Here is a 23,841-nt window from a genome sequence, read left to right as displayed (position 1 = left end):
TTAAACATGGTGAAGTTGCAATTGTGTTTCTATCATGAGGAATTTGGTGATTCCTGAGGCGGAACAGAACAATGGAATCGGTAGGATCTTTCAGTCTCGTTGCCAGTGCTGTTTCATTCAAAGCGCCAGAAATAAGGAAATCCAGATGATGCTCTCGTTACCTGCTCTGAAGAGATATTTGAAATTATTTATCGGTGGAATCCATGGCACATGCCACGATTCTGTTAACGAAGACGGTTATTACTCTCCCAGTGTGCGTTACCGTTTCTAACCGGATGGCAAGAGATACAGATGAAAGTTTGAAGCGCTTTCTCAAATGCAAGGACTGCGCAGTATCATCGGGTGTCCTTCCGTGCATGTACATTACCTCGCGCGAAAACTATCGAAATTACAAGCAGAACCTCTTTGATATCCCAGTAATATTAACCCTTTCAGGCACAAATGTTATTCATTGAAAACTTGTTACTTCAGAATCATAAAAAGTGTACAGTTGCAAGATTAAGATTTTTCAATTCTTTAGTAAGTTTTGTCAAGTTCACAGAATGTAGACTCCATGTGAAAACTCACTACAGAAACATCAGAAATGAAAACAGGAACTCTTTCATGCCTAACAGGCTCGCACCTATCCAGCCACTTGAATATTGTGACCAATGCAACACAGTGAAACACATGTGCCAGGCCACGAAGACGACGCTGAAGTAGCACGCGGGTGGAAAAACAGACAACGTGACAACGATGTCGCGTTGACTGCGCAGATAAAGCGCTGTTATCTGTGCTCTACACGGGGCTTCTCGTCTTTTACTAGGATGTGAAAATACGATTTTGCACCTTGGCCTTGATTAACACAACATTCGTGACCACTGCTGTGATGGGGCAGCTAACATGTCTGGCCATTTTGCAGTAGTTCAGGAAATGATTAGTGATTCTGAGACAAGATCTCTGTATGTAAGTTGTAATAATGATCCTGTATTGCAGAAAACTAGTAAGAGCTGTAAAATCACTGATGATGCTTTGAGAACCGTAAAAGATCCTTCCAAAGTCATTCTTGAATCAAATAAGTGGAAAATTGGTAATTTGTCTATTGTTATTCGCTCAATAGGGGATCCATCGGATGAGTCTGAGTTAATGCCAGTGACAGCATTCTGCCACTGTGCCTGACGAGGTAGACAGTCAGGGTAAAGTCGATGAAAAGGCTCACTGAGGACCACGCCAGGGTCATAGAAACACTGAGTGAGATTGTTTAAGAGGCACGCTTGATGGCAGGCAACAGCAAAGCTGTTTTGAAGGGATGCCAAACACTCCTGGGAAAGTGTGAAATGTTGGGAATAAATATTTCTATAGCTCCCTTTGGTCTGTGCGAGGAACTAGCAAGGGGTCCTCCAACGCTCAACGATTCACGCTGCAGGTGTGCAAGAAGCTGCAGAGAGATTGTGCAAGGCAATGTCCTGCCTTCGGTCTGAAATTGAGATTCAGGAGATGTGGGACTGCATGGCCGCTGTTGCAACTCAACTAGGCCTAAACAGGCGTCGCAGTAGAAGGCCTACAAAGACATCAAGGAGGTTTCAGATGTTCACCTTATCTCTCCCGCCAGTTGCACTTGACCCCAAAGCTGCATGGCGCAAAGAATACATTGAGGCGATCGATCATATTACGAGCGAAACGCGGCGGTGCTTTCATCAGCCTCGTATGGAGCAGCTAATGAAATTAGAAGGAGCATTGATTGATGCCGCCATAGGAACACAACTCTCGGCTGATGACCTAAACGTGGCATAAGGGGTGCACGTTGCCAATTTTGATCTAAGCCAGCTCGCGGCGCAGTTCTTACTTTTTCCTTCCAATGTCCAGTCTCTATCAACTGAAAGCATTTCAAAGACTCTTCAGGCGAAATTTGAATAATTCCGTGAGCTGTTAGACCAAGTCCTCAAATGCATGCAACTTATTTCTCTACCTGCAGCTGTAGCTTCGGGAGAATGCTCATACAGCACTTATGCCGAATTAAAACTTACTTGTGGAACTGCACAATGCAGAGGAGGCTAACACTGCCACTCACTTTGCATGTTCACAAGGAAAGGAGCGCCCTGCTTAATTTAGAAGACGTGATCAAAGAATTTGTCACCAGGACTGCTGAGCGAACAGCCACTTTTGGTCCGTGGAGGCAATCAGTAAGGTGTGCATCTGTCATGATACGTTTGAAATCTGCATCAGACAGCATACGCTAAGTATGCGCAGCTATTGATCATTCTCGTTACGTCTGCCTTGAATTATCAGACGTGAGTCCATAGGCGGGCTGTTTAGAGCTGTATGATGAAGCGGCACTGCCTTAAGCTTGCGAGTATAATAATTCATTCCTCTATGAGCAGTGCATACCACGGTGTTCCATGCACAGCTCTTCCCCTTCCCCCTTGGAGCGGTGTTTCTTTTCATACACAGCAGGTCAGAACACGGGCTGTAAGCGCACTCTCACGCAGAAAAGATGCAGTGTTTCACTAAGCTTCGCGTGACGACAAGGATGACTGATAACCCAAAATTTTGGCTTCAAACTGACGCACTGCTTCATGATTACTTGTATATGTTGCAAATGGTGTAACTAAACCTGCGGAGCATATGTCATCGTACCTCACACCATTAAAAGTGTAGAGCTGTACATATGTGCAGCTGTGCATTTGCTCTGCGGTGGTGGTGGCGAGCGGCATCGCAGAAAGTGTAACCAAGTTCTTAGATTCTTGAAGTTGCGGCTATCAGCTCCTGGAAACATCGCCCACGTGGCATCGGCGCTGACAGAGGAATCCTTCCACGATTACATCCAGCAGTGACGTCGTCGAGCTACCCTAAAAGAACAAGGCTCCCGTGGCATCGGCGAATTTGCTCTGCGGCGGTGGTGGCGAGCGGCATCGCAGAAAATGTAGCCAAGTTCTTCGATACTTGCAGGTTGGTGCTGATGCAAAATGTAACTTTTATTAGAATTCCTGCTTGCTACCTGCCACCACCACTGCTGCTTCTAATGGTACTTTGATGCACTTTTTTTATAAATGCCTCTGTCTGTACTTTGTCTAGTGTGCAATGACAAGCTTCCAGAATCAGGCTCGTACCCTATGTGCACAAATTGCGGCTTTAGTTACCACCTCGGTGCATGCTCAGGTGTGACTAAGACCGCGTTTAAGGCACAAGATCGCGCAATGAAGAATAATTGGACATGTCAGACGTGTGTTGTATTAGCGGCCCAAATGGCCGCTGGCATGCGAAAAGAGAAACACGAACAAGCTTCAGGAGTTGAACGGATGCTGTCTGAAAATAACACGCAGTTGACACAACTACCTGCCATTATGAATAAAGTTGAAGAACTCATGCTGCTGAAGCACACAGTAAGCAAATTAGAGCAAACTGTGCGGCATTTCTCGGATGTGTATGATCAAGTGCTGGCTACAATGGAAACACATTCTTCAGAGATAGCTGTTTGAAAAAAAAGGCTGAAGAAGCTGAGGCAAACAACGGCAAAGAAGAAATTCCAAAACTGCGACAGCAAATTAACCAACTTGAGCAGTATAGCAGTCACCAAAATTAGGAAATTCATGCACTTCCGCATAGTGACAATGAAGTACTGTTTGACAAAGTAAACAACTTAGCGAAAACACTGCAACTTGCTGAACTATCTCGAGCAGACGTTGAACGTATGCATAGGCTTCCACCTAAAGCAGGCAAAGAACCTTTAGTGCTCGTCCGTTTTTTATCCCGTGTCACGCGGGACGAATGGATGACAAAAAAGAGTGATTTGAAAGCTAGGAAATCAAATGTTTACTTCCTTGATAATCTGACGCAAGAAAATAAGAATATTCTGTAGGAAATGAAGCTACGATGTCAGGAAAAGCATTACCAATTCGCTTGGCATAGGGATGGCAAATTGTTCGTGCACAGGGCTCAGGCAAAGCGTGCAATCCGTATTGCGTGCGAAGCTGATTTAAGTCTGATACGCTGCCTTTCTCGTTCCTTCTGGGCATTATAGATAACTTTCTTTTCTCATGGCGGGTACGAGCGCATCAGCTTACTTTAACAGTTCTTTATTTACTTCTGCCGTAAATAAGATAACAAGCTATGTATCTTTCAGTTCTCTGCAAGGACCCTGAAAAATAAATATATCGAAACTGAAACTTATTTAGAATCTTTAGAACAGACATTTTAAGTTGTTGCGTTTACTGAGACGTGGCTCACAAGTGCAGACGATACTATTCATTTTGATGGTTATAAATGTGAAGGTGTATATCGTAAACACCGCCGTGGTGGAGGTACTTCATTTTCTTTGAAAAACGATCTGTCCTACGAGCTGCTGTCTGAACTCTCGTGCGTTACTCATTCCTCTGAATGTGTTGCTGTAAAATGTTGTAAATATCTAATTGCATCAGTGTACCACGCCCCTTCAGGTGATCTTGATAAATTCATTCAGTTTATTATCAAAATATTGGAATATGGTTGTGATCTGAGCCTCCCAGTTGTCTTGATTGGCGATATGAACATTAACTTATTATCACCTTCTGCTCACACTCAACGATTTATTGACGTACTGCATTCTTATATTGCATTACACAATTTCTTCGCAACCAGAATAACGCCAAATTCTGAATCATTGATATATGCATAACGAACCACGATCCAAATGATGTTTTTTCGGGAATTCTCACCTCCGATTTAAGCGATAATTTGCCCGTATTTTGTTTTTTATCACGACATGAAAACAAAAGAAGGCGTTTTTAATGTCAGCTTTCTTTCTGTCGCCCCCTTTAACAATGATAATATGAGTGCTTTTCACTCAGTTATAGAGAACACAGACTGGTCTAAAGTGTATAGTGAAAATGATCCGAATATTTCGTATGATACGTTTATTCACATAATAAAGTCGTGTTATGATGATGCTTTCCTAATAAACAAATAAGGACCTACAAGAAAGCTAGGAAGCCATGGGTATCTCAAGAGATGTATAAAAGAATGCAGAAACGTGACAAATTTGACAGGGATCCTGCTATACTAAGTGAATACAAGAAAAAGTAGAAATAATTTGACTTCAGACCTCAAAACAGCTATAAGCAGGTATTATGAACATATGTTTTGTACGATAACAAACAATCAAAAGAAAGTATGGAATGCAGTTCGCAGGTTAAACGGAACCCGGTATAACACAAACCCGAATGCTCTAACGTTCGATGATACTGAGAAATGTGAAACTTCCTTGACCAATAAATTCAATGATCATTTTTTACTTGCTGGTGGGTCATCCCACTCTATTGTTTCATTACTGGCATCTGAAAGTTTTCTAAACTACGAGTCATCCATTTTCCTATCACCTTGCCCCGAAATAGAAGTGTTTTCCATTCTTAAGGCTTTGAAAAAGGATACTGCAGCAGGGACTGATGACATAAAGGCAGCACCAATCATATCTGTTGCTGATGCTGTCTCGACTCCATTATGCCATATCTGTAACAGTGCTTTTGCAAATGGCATCTTTACCGATTCTATGAAAATTGCCAAAGTGATTGTATTGCATAAGGGAGGCCCTGTCGCTGATTTAAATAATTACAGACCGATATCCATACTACCTCTTTTCTCAAAGGTGCTGGAACGACTCCTAAAGTGCAGACTAACTAAATTGCTAGATAAAAATCGCGCCCTTATGGACCAACAGTTTGGCTTCCGTGAACACAGATCTACTGAAATAGCACTTGCAAAGATCAAAGAAAAACTCCTCAGTAACATTGAGAACAAACTATATACGGTTGGTGTTTTCCTGGATATTATAAAAGCCTTCGACTCCATTGAACACACCATTCTACTTAATAAACTGTCACACTACAGAGTTCGCGGAGTGGCCCTAAAACTGATTCAAGATTACTGCACTACCACACAGCAATACATTTCTTTTGCTCAATATACAGAAGAATCTGGTTAGTTAGAACTGCATCGGGACTGGAATTTTATTTGAATAAAACAAAGTTCAAACAAGGGAGAGCCCTTTAATTATAGCACCGGATCAATTATGTGGTACAGCACACAAAACCAATACCGTCGCTGGGTTTGCATTGAAAAACTCTTATCTTTCCTCTGTCAGTGCATGATGACATGTGCTGGCAGAAGCGTGGGCTCATGTTCATAAAGTCCATGTGCGATAAGATTGCACCTCTAGTACCGTTTTCAGTGGGTGTGAGAGAAAACGTGCGAGGGTGAGTCGACAAGGGTGGCACTTAGATGGTGCCGTACTCCCGTCTGCACAACGTTGGAAATTACGTGATAAAGCGGCTTGAGCCCTAACTGTTGCTTTTAAGCCGGTTAAAAAAAGGACACGCGATGCTCTGCTAGATCCAGTTTGGTCTTGGCTTTCAGTGGTTCTTTCCTTATTATTTTTTCCGACACGTGACGTTACGATAGCTAGCGACGCATCGAACCTTCGCTATTGGCTTCGGTTTGTACAAAAAGCGGCGTATGGGATTGCTAATTTGTTCGAAATAACTGTTGTGTGGTTTGTGTGGTTTTTGGAGTTCAAAGTCGAGAGAGGTTTTTTGTATCGAAATACAGAGGACTTGACGGGACCACCAGAGCAGTTCAAAGGATCAATAAATATTACTGTATCCATATTCCTATCAATCGAGTGAACGAGTTCATCCAGTTCACTGTAGTAGAGGCATCTTTTACAAGGTGATGCAAACAAGCCCTTTATCAAAATTGTGTCCAGATCTTTTGATATCTGATTGTGTTCCACTGGTATTACTTGTAACTTTATCAGTATCACTTATAATACTACATATTGAACACATAGGTCTTGTAAAGATAATATAAGGTTAGAGAAGTATGCTTGCATAACATGGTTAGAACTTTACAACTACTGTATTAGTGTGCAACATTTGCACAAACTCCATGCACAAGCTTATAATTGCTAGTACGAAGGTTGTGTAATAGATTCATCATCATCAGCCTATTTTCATGTTCACAGCCGGACCCGCCGTGATTGCTCAGTGGCTATGGTGTTGGGCTGCTGAGCACGAAGTCGCGGGATCGAATCCCAGCCACGGCGGCCGTATTTCGACGGGGGCGAAACGCGACAACACCCGTGTGCTTAGTTTTAGGTGCACCTTAAAGACCCCAGGTGGACCAAATTTCCGGAGTCCCTCACTACGGGGTGCCTCATAATCAAATCACGGTTTTGGCACGTAAAACTCCATAATTTTTTTCAGGTTCACATCAGGATGAAGGCCTCTGCCAGCGACCTCCCGTTACCCGTATCTTGCAGTAGCCGATTCCATGTTATGCCTGCAAATTTCCCAATTTCATTGAACGACTAATTCTCCAGCGTCTTTCACTGGACTTCACTGCCCTTGGCACCCGATGCGTTACTAATAGACGCCCGGATATCCACTCCATGCATTACATGACCTGCGCAGCTTCATTTCTTTCTCTTGATGTCAACTAGAATATCGGCTACTCCTACTTTGCTCTCTAGTCCACACTGCTGCTATCCCGTCTCTGAACGTTACGTCCAACATCTTTTGTTTCATGGATGATAGTGCAATCCTTAATTTCAAGCTTCATAACCTCCAAGTTTCTGCCCCATGTGTTATGGTATTACCTGTATAATGCAATAACTTGTACACTTTACAAAAATAGCAGTAAGCTGCCAGTGATCAAATGCAAGGAAGTTTGACACATCAAGAGCCAAAAGAATCCATCTCACAAGTGCGGTTGTTGTGCTCCCCTTGATGCTGGTTTCTGTGCACTCCATGATGGTGCTCAAGCGGTGAGGTATATCCAGCGTTGGCCTGAAAATCGGACTGGGATTGTACGCAGACAATCTTGCAAAGTCCTCGTCCAGCGTCGATTTAGATGCCACAGAAATTGCGGTAGGCGGTGAAGAGGCAACATTGTGTTCATCTGACGCCGCTGACACTGTGAAAGCAAAAAAATAAAGCAGCAGCCTATGAGAGAAGTACCACGAGTATCTCTGTCAACGAAATGGATCTTACTGGAAACTGTCGCACTGCACTTGCGATTTTCATGCAAATTTCCACAGCATTCCTGGTGGATATTATCTGGTCAGTTAGCACGTACAAAGTGCAAGAACGTTGGGCCATAATAGCGTGGCTATGATTACCAGCCCGTGTGGTGCTGATTCCTCCAGTGCAATGCATCGGTGTGGATAATGGCACGAGAGATTTGCATGTGTTGCGTCGTATGGCACCGTTAATCTTGGACGCCATGGCTGATTACACTTAGTGCCCACAGCTGTCATCAGATGGCGCCCACAAAAAAGTGTAGAAGGGTGATTCCATGTACGATCGAACAAAGGATGGCTGGTCGACCTTTTAAATTTAGTTCAAAATTTTAGATATTGTTGCCTGAGGAGTGAAAAGAAGAGATCCGCAATTGGTTTTGCTGCAAAAATTTTTTCGAAGCACCGCGAATCAATAATGACGAAGAGGTGGAGTGCCGCGCTTGCCTGCTCTGCTGTTTGAGATAGGTAATATGGGTGAATGAAAGCCTTTTATGTAGATTTTACTTTAAGAACGCATTATTTGTGTAGCCATATCCAAGTTTTAGGCGAAGCCTCGTACAACATCAGCCAACACAAGCCTCGCAGACACATATCCCGTCATTCCCATGAGGGCACGGCGCCCTTTAATAAACTCGCATAGACGGTGGCGCCAGTTTAGCCTCTAGGTGTTATAGTGAGAAACTCTGGCCTGAACAGCAGACGGTCTGTCAGGAGATAGCCTGAATCGATCTGCTGTTCACACTTCATTCGACACCGATAGTGCTTGCGCTTTGCTCTTACTCTACTGTTCCTGTGCGTCTCATGGCGGCAAAGTAAAGCTCCGAGCGAGTGTATTGTGCAGACTACCTTTCTAAGCACAACACGCTCATTGAAAAGAAGCGAAATTTTCGCACAGTTACCGACGAAGACGTTAACACTTTGGAGAAACTTTTAACATACGAAACATCAGTAACTGCCAAAGAGAAGGACTACTTGTGCTACCCGTGCTTTCGCTACTTCTGCAATGAAATATCCTCACGGAACACACAGTTGAGCGATGACATTTTTATGCCCCCTGAAGCAGAAATCAACGTCGCCAACCAGATCATTGCGACTACCTGCGTGTCCCCTTTGAAACGTCCAGGTGCAGTGAGAAGTAGGGACAGGCCTACTTACATCAAAAGAAAACAAAGTGAGGTGCAGAAGGCGGTAGCGGAAAATGTTCGCAACAAGATACGCCGGGCGTACAACCAATGTGATCCGTCGGGAAATTCAGCCGAAGGAAAGTGCTCCTTCTGCGAGCAGTGGATCGAAAGCTTTCGGCAAGCCTATGCAGCATTGACGACACCTCAGGAACGTTATCAACTTCTCACTCTCCTGCCATCAACACTAGCTAAACATGAGATTAAGAAGCTTATTCCTGAAGCATCGATGTATCAAATAAACAAGTCCAGGAAATTGTAAGAAAATCACGGTGTGTGGTACCGACCGGATCATTTCACCAGGCACAAGGTGAACCCTGCGTGCGTATCTGCGGCACGTGAGTACTACACGAAGGACGAATTGGAATGCTCGAGACAAAGCCCTAACAGAAAGGATGTCTTGTCGGTTACGATCGATGGAGGAAAACTATTAGTAACAAAGCGTTTCATGACCAGAGATCTATTAGAGAGGCATTCCGCATATACAAAGACAACCATCCTGATTATGGCATTGGCCTATCAAAATTCTACACCTTGCGACCGTGCTGGGTAAAATGTTATCCCCAGCATGATAGGTTTGTGTCATTTGCGCCAACTATAAACTTTGCCTTGCCGCTCTTGAGAACATTACTGGCCACAGAATAAATTCTGATGGCCTTCACTCAGCATTCATTTGCATTCCATTATCAGCACATTGCCCTTTAGGCGAATGCAATCAGTAGTGGAGGAACTTAATATCCCAGAACACGCATAAATACTGATAGCGACGTGTAAGTCCTATAGTGTATAGCGACGTGTAAGTCCAATAGTAAGTCCTCAAAATTAAACAAAAATGTTTTTGTGTAATAATAACGGTAAATCAGTTTTTTACGTGCTATTTCAACAGGAAATGAATCTTTGTGACAGACGGAACGGTGCTAGCCAGGCGCGTCTTCAAGGCGTTCAGGCTCTCCAAGAAGGATGCCAATCCGAAGGCACAATATACCGGCATTCCCACGGATACCACAGCGCAGCAGCGCCAGTTTTCCCTCTAGGTAATAAAGTGAGAAACTCTATGGCACAGGCAGTCTGCTGCCGTCATCTGAGATAGGCACGCGCATCCGGTTACCTATAGTTTTGCTTTTGTTTCCCTTGGCATTCTACATCTTGATTCACCACTGGGGTGCCACGTTCATACTTTCCACCTATTTTGGTACTACTGGCGTTTCAAGAAACAGAAATACAATCCTGCCTGCATTATAAACACTTAGCGGGCAAGAAGTCGGATCTACAACAATTGCCTATCCTTGCGTAAGCGTCTCATTCGACGGGCTGTAACAGCGAATGAAACAAAATTATGCAATATGTTTTAATGATTATGAAAGCTGATGTGGAGGAGAATAAGAGGGGCAAAGTTTAATAAATATCAAAAATGGTGGTTCTTTTTAAATTGTCATCAGAAGTTTTCATTGATCGGTGTTTTCTTGAAGTTAGCCCAATAGTATCTCTTTATTGAAAAGTTATATAAATATAAGCTTTAGTAGTTTGGTAAATAAGTATGCTTAAAACGTAATGCGGAATTGTTGCCGCTCTACCACAAGCCTTTTTTGAGAGAAGGACCTGAAAAGTAGATAAACAAACGTTTCCTGGGCCGAATTTGAAGTTTCTTATAAAAACATATACACTACCCACAAGAACCATAAATAACTGAACACAAGCAAAAACATGCATATATTTATTTCAAGAAATTTCAGCTACCTAACTTTAATATATTTTGTGTAATTCATAACCAAATTTGGCCAAAACAGCAGACCTGGTAAGCCCGGCACTCCACCTCTTCCTCATTATTGACTCGCGGTGCTTCCAAAAATTTTTATTGCGATAGCAATTATATGGACACTTCAACCGGATTTCTGCCGTCGGCGTCGCCGTCGTCGTCGTCGCCGTCGCCGTCGCCGTGAGGTTCCCTATAGATAAATCTTCGCCGCGTGCCGTATGCCCGAGCGGAAGCGTGCGGGGACGCGCGCTATCACGGAGAGCGAACGCACTCAATCTCCCACGCGCAAGCAAGGAAGCGGGAAGCCAGCGCCGGAGGGAGCGGGGGGTGGGGGCCACGGTGTAAGAATAAGGAGAGGTGCTGACACTCTCCCCCCAACGCGCGCGAAAGCGCCGCTCGCTCGCGTCCAGATTATGTTCGGCTTGGTTGCAGCTGGTTCGGCGCCGTCGTAGAGGGCGCTGCGGTATGCGGTCCCAGCCTCGGCGGCGATGCGCGTGCTGCCGCTGCTTCGCCTGCTTGCATGTGCGGTTGCGCTGTTTTGAAGGCACGATTTTTGTTCGCGTTCGTTTCATGAGCTTGTGCTTGGGTATTGTCGCCATGGGCCCTCGACGAAGGTGACAGCGCCCTTCTGAGGGGCGTTTGAAATGGCTATAAAGTGCTTCGTTCCGAACTGCAGTTCTGCATACCTGACTTGTGCGGAGCGTGTGCTTTTATTCAAAGCGCCGTCCGACAGCGGTCGTCTAGAGCAGTGGCGCCGTGCAAATCTGAGGGCAGAACGAACTCTAACGCCTACCGACCATGTCTGCACCAGCCATTTCTCGGAGGATACGATATCGATGGCATATTGTCACGACGTCGAAATCTCGAGGGACAAACGAAACGCACTTGTCGGCAGAGGCAGTAACAAGAACGGACGGTTTTAAAATAGCCCGCGCTAGTCACTGCTTCTTCCTCTTCTTCTTGCTATGTTTTTCATAAGTGCCTATGTGTCTTATGCCGTCGTCATCGCCGCGCTAGACACGTGGCAATATTACGCGGAGCGCTCGATAAAAGGATTCCCACCTTATTTCCAAACTGTCCAAAGAACCTCACACGGTCAAATAAACCTCGATAGCCGCTGCGGAAGAGAGAACCTCCTGTGTGCCGCAGTAGTTTGTGCAAATTTTGCTGCATGTAAAAGATATATACTGGGTGGTTTACTATCATGCACCAAGATTGGAAAATATGTAAATGTCACGTAGCTGGACAGAACCAAGGTAATGTTGTCTGCCGTCGCTTGGAGATACTCAGATTATTTTTTTTATTCCGCTTAATTACATAATTATTTTCATAATTGATTAATCGACTCTTTTAATGCTATAATTGGATAAAAAGTATGAAAAAGAGAATTGCACAGCAGCGTGGAAAACTCCCAATATAACTTTCTGTTGCTCAATACGTGATACAAAAAAGTGTTTTCCGAACGTGAACGAAACCCGCGAATACAGCAATATTGCCGCGCGACTGGCGGCGCGAGGCACTTTGCGTGTATTCGTGAGCTTCTTTCATGCTCGGAAAAACACTTCTACGTAGCGCGTATTGAGCAATACAAAGCTTTATCAGGAGTCTTTGATGTTGCTCTACAATTTTCTCATTGACACTTTTAATCTAATTATAATAATTGAGAAGTTTATCAATAAATACGACTAATTATCTAATTAGGCGAAATGTAAAAAATAACCGAGTATCTCCAAGGGACGGCAACAACATTACTATGGTTCTGTCCAGCTACGTGACATTTGCATATTTTGAAATATTTGTGCACCCTGTAAAATACTGCTGTTTTCTGTGCAGAGGCGTGCCTGATTTTCAAATTTGTTCCATCCTGGCTACTGAATTTTTTTACAATACGTGTGCGGTGTATATTACACGCTTGCATGTTTTTATACATTTTTCCATTGTGGAAGTGTATGAGACCGCAAGCTTCTGGGATGGTTATCACCTATTAAAATTATCGAGCTGCTTCATGCACAAGTTTTTTCGTATTGTGTCTATGCAAAAAAAAAGGTCTATGGGATTATTGTGTGGTGGGTGTAAGTGTGTTTGTGGACAGGCTGTAGCATGCATTGTCAAATACGCTTACATTGGCACATTCTCATATGCAATTTAAGAAAAAAGAAAGTTACCTCTTCTTTTTTAGATCCTGCAAGACTCGAGTCACTCAGTCCTCAATGGACGAAAGCCCAATGAATAATATACACGGTCTATGTTACGTGGAATTGGAATAAAAAAAGCATTTGCTCAGGTTTTCATCAGTAAACTGTGGTAGTGATGCTCTAATTCAAGATAGACGCCTGCCTTCGTCCCGCCTAATAAATTCCCATTTGAGAGTTTTTACATGGCTGATGTGCATTCTCATCTTAAGTTCTAGCCATGAACAGCCACTCTACTTTAGTGCATTGCATATCGGAAGCTTGCGCCTTTTCATTTCTTAATTTATATCGTGGCCACATTGAATTCGCGCAACGATGATTGAACGGTTTTCGGAGTGTGAATGGAAGCAGCGATAAGCATGAAATACATTTTCTGGTGCAGTCACTGTTTTCTTCTGATCGAGGGGTAGCACGTGGGCTAACGCTTTCCTTTTTTTATGCTTGGATGAATGGCTATACCGGACGAAACAAATTGCGCGCGCGAGGGTAACTTCAGTGGGCTTTGAGTGCTGCCCGATTGATCCGTGTTCACGTCATCCACGCCCTGCACAAGGAACCTTCATGTTAGCGAAGCCTGGTACACTTATCACTTTAATGTGAAATCACGATTTTTTTTTCGCGCTTTGAGATTTACTCACTCCACTACGAACGAAAATTTAGCGGAGGCAGAGGAATGCCAAGCCGTCGGCGCCGCTAAGCTGGGACCGTTGGCCGCGGCGCCCTCTATCTGCTCGCAGCAGAGCTACTCGGTGCGCCCGCGCGCGGCCGAACATAATCTGGACGCTCGCTCGCGCGCAGTGTCATCACCTAAATATTCTTCCACCGTGGTGGGGGCGCACTTCCACTCTGCCAACAACCGCGCTCGTCGCTCGCTGGCACCGTCTCTTATCTCCACACGGCTCTGACCTTTATGCGCCGTGCATTCGCCGCTCAGTTTCCGTTGAAGCGATAGACCGCACGTACCTTCGCCGCTGCGGCGTATCCGCTTGCTGCCAGAGTTTTGACGGTCGTTGTCTGCAGTTATTCAGTGTGATCTATTCATGTTTGTGCGCGCTCACACCACGCTTGTTCATTGAGTTAGTAATAGTCGGGCCACATTTTCCAACGCACACTACACATGCAATGCTGCCCGGATCGGCAGTGCAGCACTACAGGTGTGTCCCTTCCCACGCGCTGCCCACGGGAAGCGCTTCTCATCAACACCACCGTTTCACACGCGCCTTCTCGTGGTCATCGAGTCTCTTCATGTCGGTCTACTTACGCCGCAGCACACCTGCTTACTTAATCAGCTGATGTTTGCTACAATTCATATTGCTACCAAAGCCACTTACCTTACTTCGTATGACATTGCTTTGGTGCTATCGCATTCATTGCTTCGCCCTTAGGGCGAAACTGACATTTTTTGGCAGCAAAACCAATTGCGGATCTCTTCTTTCCACTCATCAGGCAACAATATATAAAATTTTGAACTAAATTTAAAAGGTCGACCAGCCATCCTTTGTTCAATCTTACATGGAATCACCCAACAATGAACGAAGCAATAGGTAAAGTGGTTCGTCTGCCGCTGCTGCTATACGAGCAGCCCGAGCAGAGGCTCAGCGTCGCCACCGAGAGGACCCTGTTGTTCAGAATCAAATTCTTTGCCGTGAAATATCGCGAACTCAAAATACCTAAACAGCGGCACTCAAAATTCGCCTTAGGGAGTATCGTAATCGTCGGTTCATTTTTTTTCCTTCTTGCCTTTTTACTGCGCTGCGTTTCTCCAGGGGCAGTTTTTAGTGCTCTGCATTAGATGAGATACCCAAGTCACGTGCTGTAATCGGTCGCGTTTAGGGCATTGAGATTGAAGCATAGGTGATTAGGCGTGTAAGCTCGATTCTCCGACAGGAAGGGCGAGGTCCCTCGAGTGAAAGAGCTCGCGCACGGGCTTTCCTTTGAAAGTTAAGCAGTTTTTGCGCAGTTGTGACGCAGTACTGCGGTTGATAATTTTCACACACAATAGTCGGTGTGCGATCTCCACACTGGCCCCGCTTGTTTATTTGCATAGAGTTTCTGACTATATTACCTATAGGGAAATCCTGCGCTCCTGCGCTTTGGTATGCTTGGGAATGCCGGTATATTGTGACTTTGGATTGGCATCGTTCTTGGAGAGCTAGGACACCTTGAAGACGCGTCTGTCTAGCACCGTTCCCTCTGTCACAATGATTCCTTCCCTGACCAAACAGCACGTAAAAAGCTGTTCTCGCTTTATTCTTAAACAAACACATGTTTTGTTTAATTTTGAGGTTTCGTTATTGGATGTACAATTATATGAAACGTAAAAATCATCAGCGGGCCGCTAAATTTGTAGGACCGATGACAACATTCGCGCGCGCTTTAACACAACTTGTCTGTTCTTGATTTGCTTCGCTTGATCCTGCATTGTAGGTGAGTAAACTTATTCAGAGATGTAATATGGGTGAATGAAAGCCATTTATGCAGATTTTATTTTAATAACGTGTCACTTGCGTAGCCATATCCACGTTTTAGACGAAGCCTCGTTCAGCCCCAGCCAACACAAGCCTCATAAACATATCCCGCCATTCCCATGATGGCACAGCGCCCTTTAAGAAACTGGCATAGACGGTGGCGTCAGATTACCCTCGAGGTGTTATAGTGAGAAACTGTTTGCAATGCCAAAACCCCGTGAGTTTCCCTTTAAGTGCCCGTATATCTGCTGCGTATTAAATTTGCCGCGCTTACGTGAATGTTATAGGAAGCTCCCATGCTGGGCGAGTATTTGATCTGGAGCGTGCCTGGTCCGGGGACCACGAACTCCTGGCCCTTGTACTGGTCGCCGAATGCGTGGCGCGCGATGATGATGGGCCTGCGCCACTGCTTCACGAGCGGAGGGATGTTGCGGTAGACCATCGGCTTCCGGGAGACGTCACCGCCGAGGGCGCTGCGAATGGCGCCGTTGGGCGACATCCACGTGCGCTTCAAGTGGTACTTCTCGAGAACGACCTCCTAGGACGTGATGGCGCACTTGACGCCGCCCACGTTGTGTACCTCGAGCGCCTGGGTGGCCTGCAGGGTGATCGTGTCGTTGATCTCCTTGCGATGTTCGATTGATAGATCAAACGCCCTCAGGTTGGCGTCCAGGTACAGCTCCATGAGTCTCTACCGGACCAGGTCCCAGACGACGCGTGCCATGTCGTCGCCCCACATCTCGATCACGGGCCCGCACATGTGTTTCTCCATGGGTACAGGGGCCAGCCGGTGGGAACAGCGGGGCTAGTCGATGCTTCTGGACAAGAGAGCGGCCACCTGGAAATACGAGCGCGTTCGTCTCGCGGTAGTCATGCTCGCGACCACGAGCTGATCGTGCCTCACGCGGCAAAAAAGAGCGAAGTTTTTACGTTTAAGATTATATGCATTCAGCATGCATTCAGCATGCATTCAGGTTAACTACTTGATATATACATCGGTCCATTGCAAGATTGTTGCCTGAATCACTGAAAATCAAAGAAAATTATTCATTGCTACCTTCAAAACTTTGTGGTGGAGAGATACCCGCAGGTAGCATAGCCCCGGAGGATGGTGATGATGATTTCCTCAATATGGCACATACCCATCACTGACGGCGGACCGAAAAAGCGGCGGCACAATTAAAGTAATCAAGCAATCAATCAATTAAAGAAATAAATAAATCAAAAGGAACTTTTATTTCTCTGCAAGAAATATGGGGGTAACGAATAGAAAGCCGCAAACTGCAGCTTGTCATGGCTCCGGCTCCCACATCAATATAATATGAAGAAATAAATGGCAATATAAGTGTTATAAATAGAAATCAAATTGTAATCACGCAGGATTTATTAAAGGTGATTGAAATAAAATTCCGACTTGCGCATGTGAAATCTGCAAGAAATGAGAAGGATGATAATATTAAATTATCGCGCCAATCTTTTTGTGTTGACCACGTTTTGAGGCAACAACAACAACATGAGTCATGAACTCCACGAAGGACGACGCAAGGCTCACGTCGACAGACAGTGCCGACAATTGAAGGATGACCCCGTACGTAAACTACGTGGACGTGGCGGCATACCCTGCAGAGGGTAGGCCACCTCTGCAGGGTCCCGAAACCACCTACTTCGCGGTAGCCGCCGTGAACGGGAGAGACAACTCCTTGACCCTTGCGGCCTCTGTCAGGGCAGCGTCCCCAGCTGCGGCTGAGACCTTAGCAGTGGCGCTAGTAATAAAACAATATGACAGGGTGGGCAGGGAAGTTCATGTCGTTACGGACTGGCAACAAGCCTGCCGTAACTTTACGAACGGACGAACACCGCTGCTGGCGGCTCATATGCTAGGTCCGAGGCTGCAAGAATCCCATCAAATCACGTGGACGCCGGCTCACGCGGGACTGAAGGGAAACGAAAGGGCGAACGCCTTAGCTCCAGTGCTAATCAACCAAGCGGGGCAAAACCAATCGTCTCATCAATCCTCTTCGTGCGCCTGCCATCCAATTACTGCGACCGACTCGAGATCCAGGGACTCAACCGCAAGATTTATCCTCCCTCTCACAAAAAGCTCAGAACTGAAGAGGTAGACCTCTCAGGCTTATCCAAACAGCCACATTCCCAAACCTACACAAACACAGCAAAATATACCCACAAACATATCGCTGCATTTGCCCCTGGTGCGGCGACACACGCCCTACACTCTATCACATCTCGCGTGGGTGCGGGGGCAAACCTCAACACTTAAAGACGCCTAGCACGTCATTTGAGCGGTGGGAGGTACAGCTGACCAGCAATACCCTGGCGGGACAAGAAGCTCTCGTCCCGCAAGTACGTCGAGCAGCCATGGCCAGTGGAGTCCTGGAATGAGGACTTCACCCACTCGTCCTCAAGATCAAGGACCTAGTTGATCCAAATAAATGGTCTCTCTCTCTCTCTTTGTGTTGAGAATGAAATTGTATAAGGCAATTCAAACATCCCTATAGCTGCAGCCCAGGGCCCAGGCCCCAATGGAAAGGATAATTTGGGAAGTCAATGAGAGTCAGAGTTTGTGAAACGGAGCCTCGAGAAGTCTTTTGCGTTGTAGTGAAAATCAACGACACCACAACAATAATGAATTGATCAATTGGTCTCCGGTTCATTGCAGACGTGACAGAGATGGGACTGCGTCAAACCAGCCCTGTGCAAATAAAAAATGTCACAGTTTCGCCCTAAGGGCGAAGCAATGAATGCGATAGCACCAAAGCAATGTCATACGAAGTAAGGTAAGCGGCTTTGGTAGCAATATGAATTGTAGCAAACATCAGCTGATTAAGTAAACAGGTGTGCTGCGGCGTAAGTAGACCGACATGAAGAGACTCGATGACCACGAGAAGGCGCGTGTGAAACGGTGGTGTTGATGAGAAGCGCTTCCCGTGGGCAGCGCGTGGGAAGGGACACACCTGTAGTGCTGCACTGCCGATCCGGGCAGCATTGCATGTGTAGTGTGCGTTGGAAAATGTGGCCCGACTATTACTAACTCAATGAACAAGCGTGGTGTGAGCGCGCACAAACTTGAATAGATCACACTGAATGACTGCAGACAACGGCTGTCAAAACGCTGGCAGCGAGCCCATACGCCGCAGCGGGCGAAGGTACGTGCGGTCTATCGCTTCAACGAAAACTGAGCGGCGAATGCACGGCGCATAAAGGTCAGAGCCGTGCGGAGATAAGAGGCGAGCGACGAGCGCGGTTGTTGGCAGCGTAGAAGTGCCCCCCCCCCCCCCCCGCGCTCCCTCCGGCGCTGGCTTCCCGCTTCCTTGCTTGCGCGTGGGTGATTGAGTGTGTTCGCTCTCCGTGATAGCGCGCGTTCCCGCACGCTTCCGCTCGGGCATACGGCGCGCGGCGAAGATTTTATCTATAGGGAACCTCAGGGCGACGGCGACGATGACGGCCACGGCAGAAATCCGGTTGAAGTGTCCATATAATTGCTATCGCAATAAAATGTAACTGTGGAATGTGGCATCGCAATCTCGTAAATGTAACCTTATATTGACGTTATGGACACCACTGGATATTCCAGATGAACTACAGGCGCTGGAAGTCCGAATTCGATAGTATGTTTTGTTTTGTACCTGTTTGACCAAGACAGAATGTTCTGTATCTTGCTGAAGTGAATTACGCCTTCACCGGCTAAACGGAAACAACGTCCGGGCCATCCAGGGAAGCTTTGCCAAGAGAATCTGATATTTCATTTTAGTTTCTTTCACAGTGACCCTGTACCCAAATTACGTTAACATTCTGTATATCTGGAGGTACTAAACTATGAAATGTTGCCAGTATTTTCGCGCCTGTTCTTCAAGTAAGCATTCAGCACACATATATCGAATCTCTTAAATTAACGAATGTAGACACAATTGATGGCAACTTGCGCAGGGCTACAGTGATGGCCATTATTTTGGTCTCAAAATAGATGTAAAATCAGGAAGACGAATACAGAAATGTCAACACAGGTGCGGAAAAAATAAGACGACTCTTGATCTCTCGTCACACATGGACGCATCAGTTGCAAACATATATTTCGCCTGGAGATGTTTTGTGTGTTTCTCTAAAAGACCATAAAAATAGATCCTTGGCCAGAGCTTCGAATTTTTTTGATAAATATTGTGGAATTGAATGGGGAGATTTGGCGCAGAAATATCTTGTGGGACGATGCTACGTATATATGTGTAATGTTCTTAATCGTACTTGCACAAAAAGGACTTGTAAGTCCATTTCCAGGTCCAAACTTTTTCTTCAACAACGTTACCATGACGTTTGCTCCTCGCTCCCGCCCCTGACGACCGATGCTGGCTTTTGTGTCACCGAGTTTAACGAGCTTATTAGACACCACTCGGTCACTGCACTCGCAGGGATCTTCATTATCATCGGCTGCGTAGCTATAACTGTTAGGCGAACCAAGTGTCGCAAGGATTAAACGCTTTCTGGCTTTCTTTATCAGGCCAGACTATTTGCGTTATGGAGAACTTCTATTTGGGATGCGTCCCGAAGACAGTTCATGAAGCAGCCTACGGCCAAAGGCAGGGATAAAGACTGCCGTAGCGTTGACCAGCGTAATGGCTGGAACATGCAGCCTTCCCCCGTCAAAAAAGGGTGTTTCTTGGAGTACGCAAGCTTTTATCTGCACGCTGACATCATAGCGTCTGCCACCAAGGATAACTATCCATTGCCAGAGAATAAGACAATATGAGCTAGACACCAAAACCGCGTATTCAACAACTTGCATTGACGATTATACGTTTTCTTGGAGGTAAAATCTGAGGTCAGGTAATATTAAGATCGAAAATGCTGTTGAACTCTCCATTCCGGCGTTGCTCATTATTAACGCTACGGCTTTTGGGTGTTAAGTATAAGCAGTAGACTAAAAAAACTGTCACTAGTTAGCATACGCGAAATTACTTGATTAATTACTTGACATTCTCATTCGAATGCGTTGTTACTTCTTATTATTTGTTTTCTCCCACCAAAGATCGCGGATTCGAGTGCCTGAATTAACTTTCGTCTTCATTTCCTTTGCCTTTTTTTGCACGATGAGTGGCGTCGGAGCCAGCTGTCGAAGATGACGACGAACGTGCGGGCGGTGGCACGAGCGCGTCTCTACGCGCGGCGAGTACAATACAATACAATACAGATTTATTTCCAGAAATGCAAGATTTCCGGTGGACGTCATAGGCTAAAAGCTGTTGGGAAACAGCTTGACTAGGCCTATGGTCCTTTACAAGGCATACGTGGTGGTTACATCAAAAATAGTAAGATTGTTAGACACTCAAAATAAATAAATTACATAAATGCATAGAAACAAGACAGAAAAATTAATAAGAAAAAATATATTTGATACATCTGAAAAAGAAATATATGTGTGCAAGGGTTACAAATTGGTAATACAAATGGGCTCTGATAAACAATCAGTGATCACATGTTTACAAAATGCTTTCGAAGTTCTTTGGATGAGGAAATATATGTACCTTCATATTTATTTAATATAGATGGTAAGTTATGTTGTAATGGCTGTAGGCTATATTTATTTCGAAACCAGGGCACATGCCACGTGTCGCTATTTCTCGTATTGGCAGAAATTAATTTAGGTGTCAATGATGCAGCAGACACCAAGAAATTTTTGAAAGCAGTATTTGAAAAGTAAAAAGAATTTAGAAGCCGAAAAGTGTATAGGTGTTCTACTTTAATAATTTTATGTTTTAGAAAAGCTGGCCGCGTTGTGTCCAGAAAACCCATGTTGTCAATGCGCCGAATCACCTTCTTTTGCAAAGAAAGGATTTTCATAATGTTCGTCTTTCCTGTGGTCGCCCACACTAAGCGACAATAATTTAAATGTGAAAAAATAAGGCATAATAAATGTTTAGTTTTGCTTTCGGTGGAAGAAGGCATCGACATCGAGACAAAACACCTGCGATTGCAGACAATTTCTTGCAGATATTTTCAGTATGTTTATCCCAGGTAAGGTGCGAAGAAAAAGTAACGCCTAATATTTTATGTTCATCAACAATTTGCAGTTCTTTACCAGCACACACTAGAGTTTGATTGCTGCTAAGAGCTTTATTTCTTGCGCGAAATAGCATTACTTTAGTTTTAGTAGGATTTATTTTTAGGCAATTAGTGATTGACCATTCAGATAGCTTAGTTAATAGATCGTTACATTTTTCTATTAATATCCGTGAATTGGGACCAGAAATATATAAGAAGAGTATTGTCATCGGCATATATGATAAATTTTACAGTTTTATCAATTTTAATAATGTCGTTAACGTAGACATTAAAAGGCATAGGACCTAATACACTTCCTTGTGGCACGCCGTTTAATAAAGGAAGGAAAGAAGACTTCTCGTGGTTTATGCAAACTGATTGTTTCCGATCACTAAGGTAGGACTCGAATACTGTTAATGGAGTACCTCTAACGCCATTCTGTGATAATTTCCATAGCAAAATTTTATGCCTTATACTATCGAAAGCCTTGCTGAAGTCGATGAATAGTGCGAAAGTGAAGAAATTTCTTTCTATGTTTTTTAGTACATGTTCCTTAACAGTGAGCAAAGCAGTTTCCGTTGACCTGCCTTTACAAAAGCCGAACTGAGCACAAGATATAACGTTTTGTCTGTCGAAAAAATTTGACACGCGGGAAAAAATAATCTTTTCTAATCCTTTGGAAAACACTGGTATGATTGAGATGGGTCGGTAATTTGATACATCATTTCTGTTGCCTCCTTTAAAAAGTACAGTTACCCTACTCATTTTCATTTTCTCTGGGAACACCGCAGACTGTAAAGCTAGATTAAATCTATGCGTTAAAGCTGGAGTGATGTATTCTAAAACATACTTTATAGGTTTTATTTGTATATCATCAATGTCAAGAGCTTTACTATTTTTAAGGTTCATAAAAATGCAAAATACCTCGGATTCACTTGTGGGATTTAAAAATAGACTGTTCGAAGTGGAAAGAAATGATGACGTATTGGGCGGAGTTTGCTCCGTTTGCTGTGGCACGGTTATACTTGCAAAGTACTTATTGAAATGATTTGCGAGCGCTAAACCTGATATTTCATTGTTATTGCAGATTATCTTGTCTGATGAGGTAGAATGCTTTTTGCGACCAAGAACATTATTGATAATGCTCCACAAGGTCTCAGAATGTTTACTCGTGGCGTCTGCAAACAGACGCTCATGATAAGCATTCTTAGCACGTTTAAGTTCCGTATTTAATTTGTTTCTGTACCTTTTGAATAGTGTCAGTGCCTCAGGCACGCGTGTAGTAAGAAATCTATGGTACAGTTTATCTTTGTGTTTTATTTTTTTTAAAAGTTCCTGCGTAATCCAAGGTTTTCTTATCTTTTTGGTTTGCGTAATCTTTTTGAAAGGGAAATGTGTGGTGTAAATTTGTAGAAACGCAGAAAGAAACTTGGAATACGCGGCATTTGCATCACTTATTTTGTATAGGAAAGACCAGTCGTAATTGCAAACGTCATGTTTAAAAAGAACCATATTTTTATCAGACATATCTTGTATTGTAAACACATTTGTCTCAGAACTACTTTTTTTCACATTGATACGATATGTCATAAACACAGGGCAGTGATCACTGACGTCCGACGTCACTGTTCCAGCATGCTCTACAACAGTGCCAATATTCGTGATAAGAATGTCAAGACATGTAGACGAAGACATCGTAACACGAGTTGGTGTACAAATTAGATTAACAAATCCCGCACAGCTAAGTCTATTAGTAAATTCTAATGTGGCAGCTGTATTTTCAAGAAAATTAATGTTAGTGTCTCCCCCGCATACAAGCCGAAATTCGTTAGCAGCAACATATTCCAGTAAATTATCAAAAACATTCAGAAAGCCATAAATATTTCCATTTGGCGGGCGATATACGACCGAAATTATATCGGATAAGTGTTTAAGCGTTAAAATTTCATAGTCGTATGTTGTTGCACAAAATTCTGATACATATTCGCATTTCCATCCCGACGCGACATAGATTGCCACACCCCCTCGCCACAGCCACAGCCTCCTCGCCTGTCAGTTCGATTTAAAACGCAATCAGCATAGCCATCAAGGTACAGCCGAGCACTGCTGTCATGATGCCATGTTTCGGTTAGCATAATGATATCAAACTTGAAAGAGAACAGAT

The 23,841-nt window shown here is 44.4% G+C and overlaps 1 protein-coding gene across 1 annotated transcript in view; it reads right to left on the bottom strand.

Moving 5' to 3' along the window:
* Positions 1-16,164: 16,164 nt before the first annotated feature.
* Positions 16,165-23,841, bottom strand: part of LOC119446300 (isocitrate dehydrogenase [NADP] cytoplasmic-like) — a 34,659-nt gene continuing 26,982 nt past the window's right edge. Inside the window, exon 2 of the mRNA XM_037710702.2 lies at positions 16,165-16,317. Coding sequence (XP_037566630.2) covers positions 16,165-16,317 — 153 coding nt within the window. The remainder of the gene's footprint in view (positions 16,318-23,841) is intronic.

The sequence above is a fragment of the Dermacentor silvarum genome, chromosome 1 (assembly GCF_013339745.2).
Source record: "Dermacentor silvarum isolate Dsil-2018 chromosome 1, BIME_Dsil_1.4, whole genome shotgun sequence".
NCBI classification, from domain to species: Eukaryota; Metazoa; Arthropoda; class Arachnida; order Ixodida; family Ixodidae; genus Dermacentor; species Dermacentor silvarum.
The sequence above is the reverse complement of the archived record's forward strand: the minus strand, read 5'-3'. Positions and strand labels throughout refer to the sequence as shown.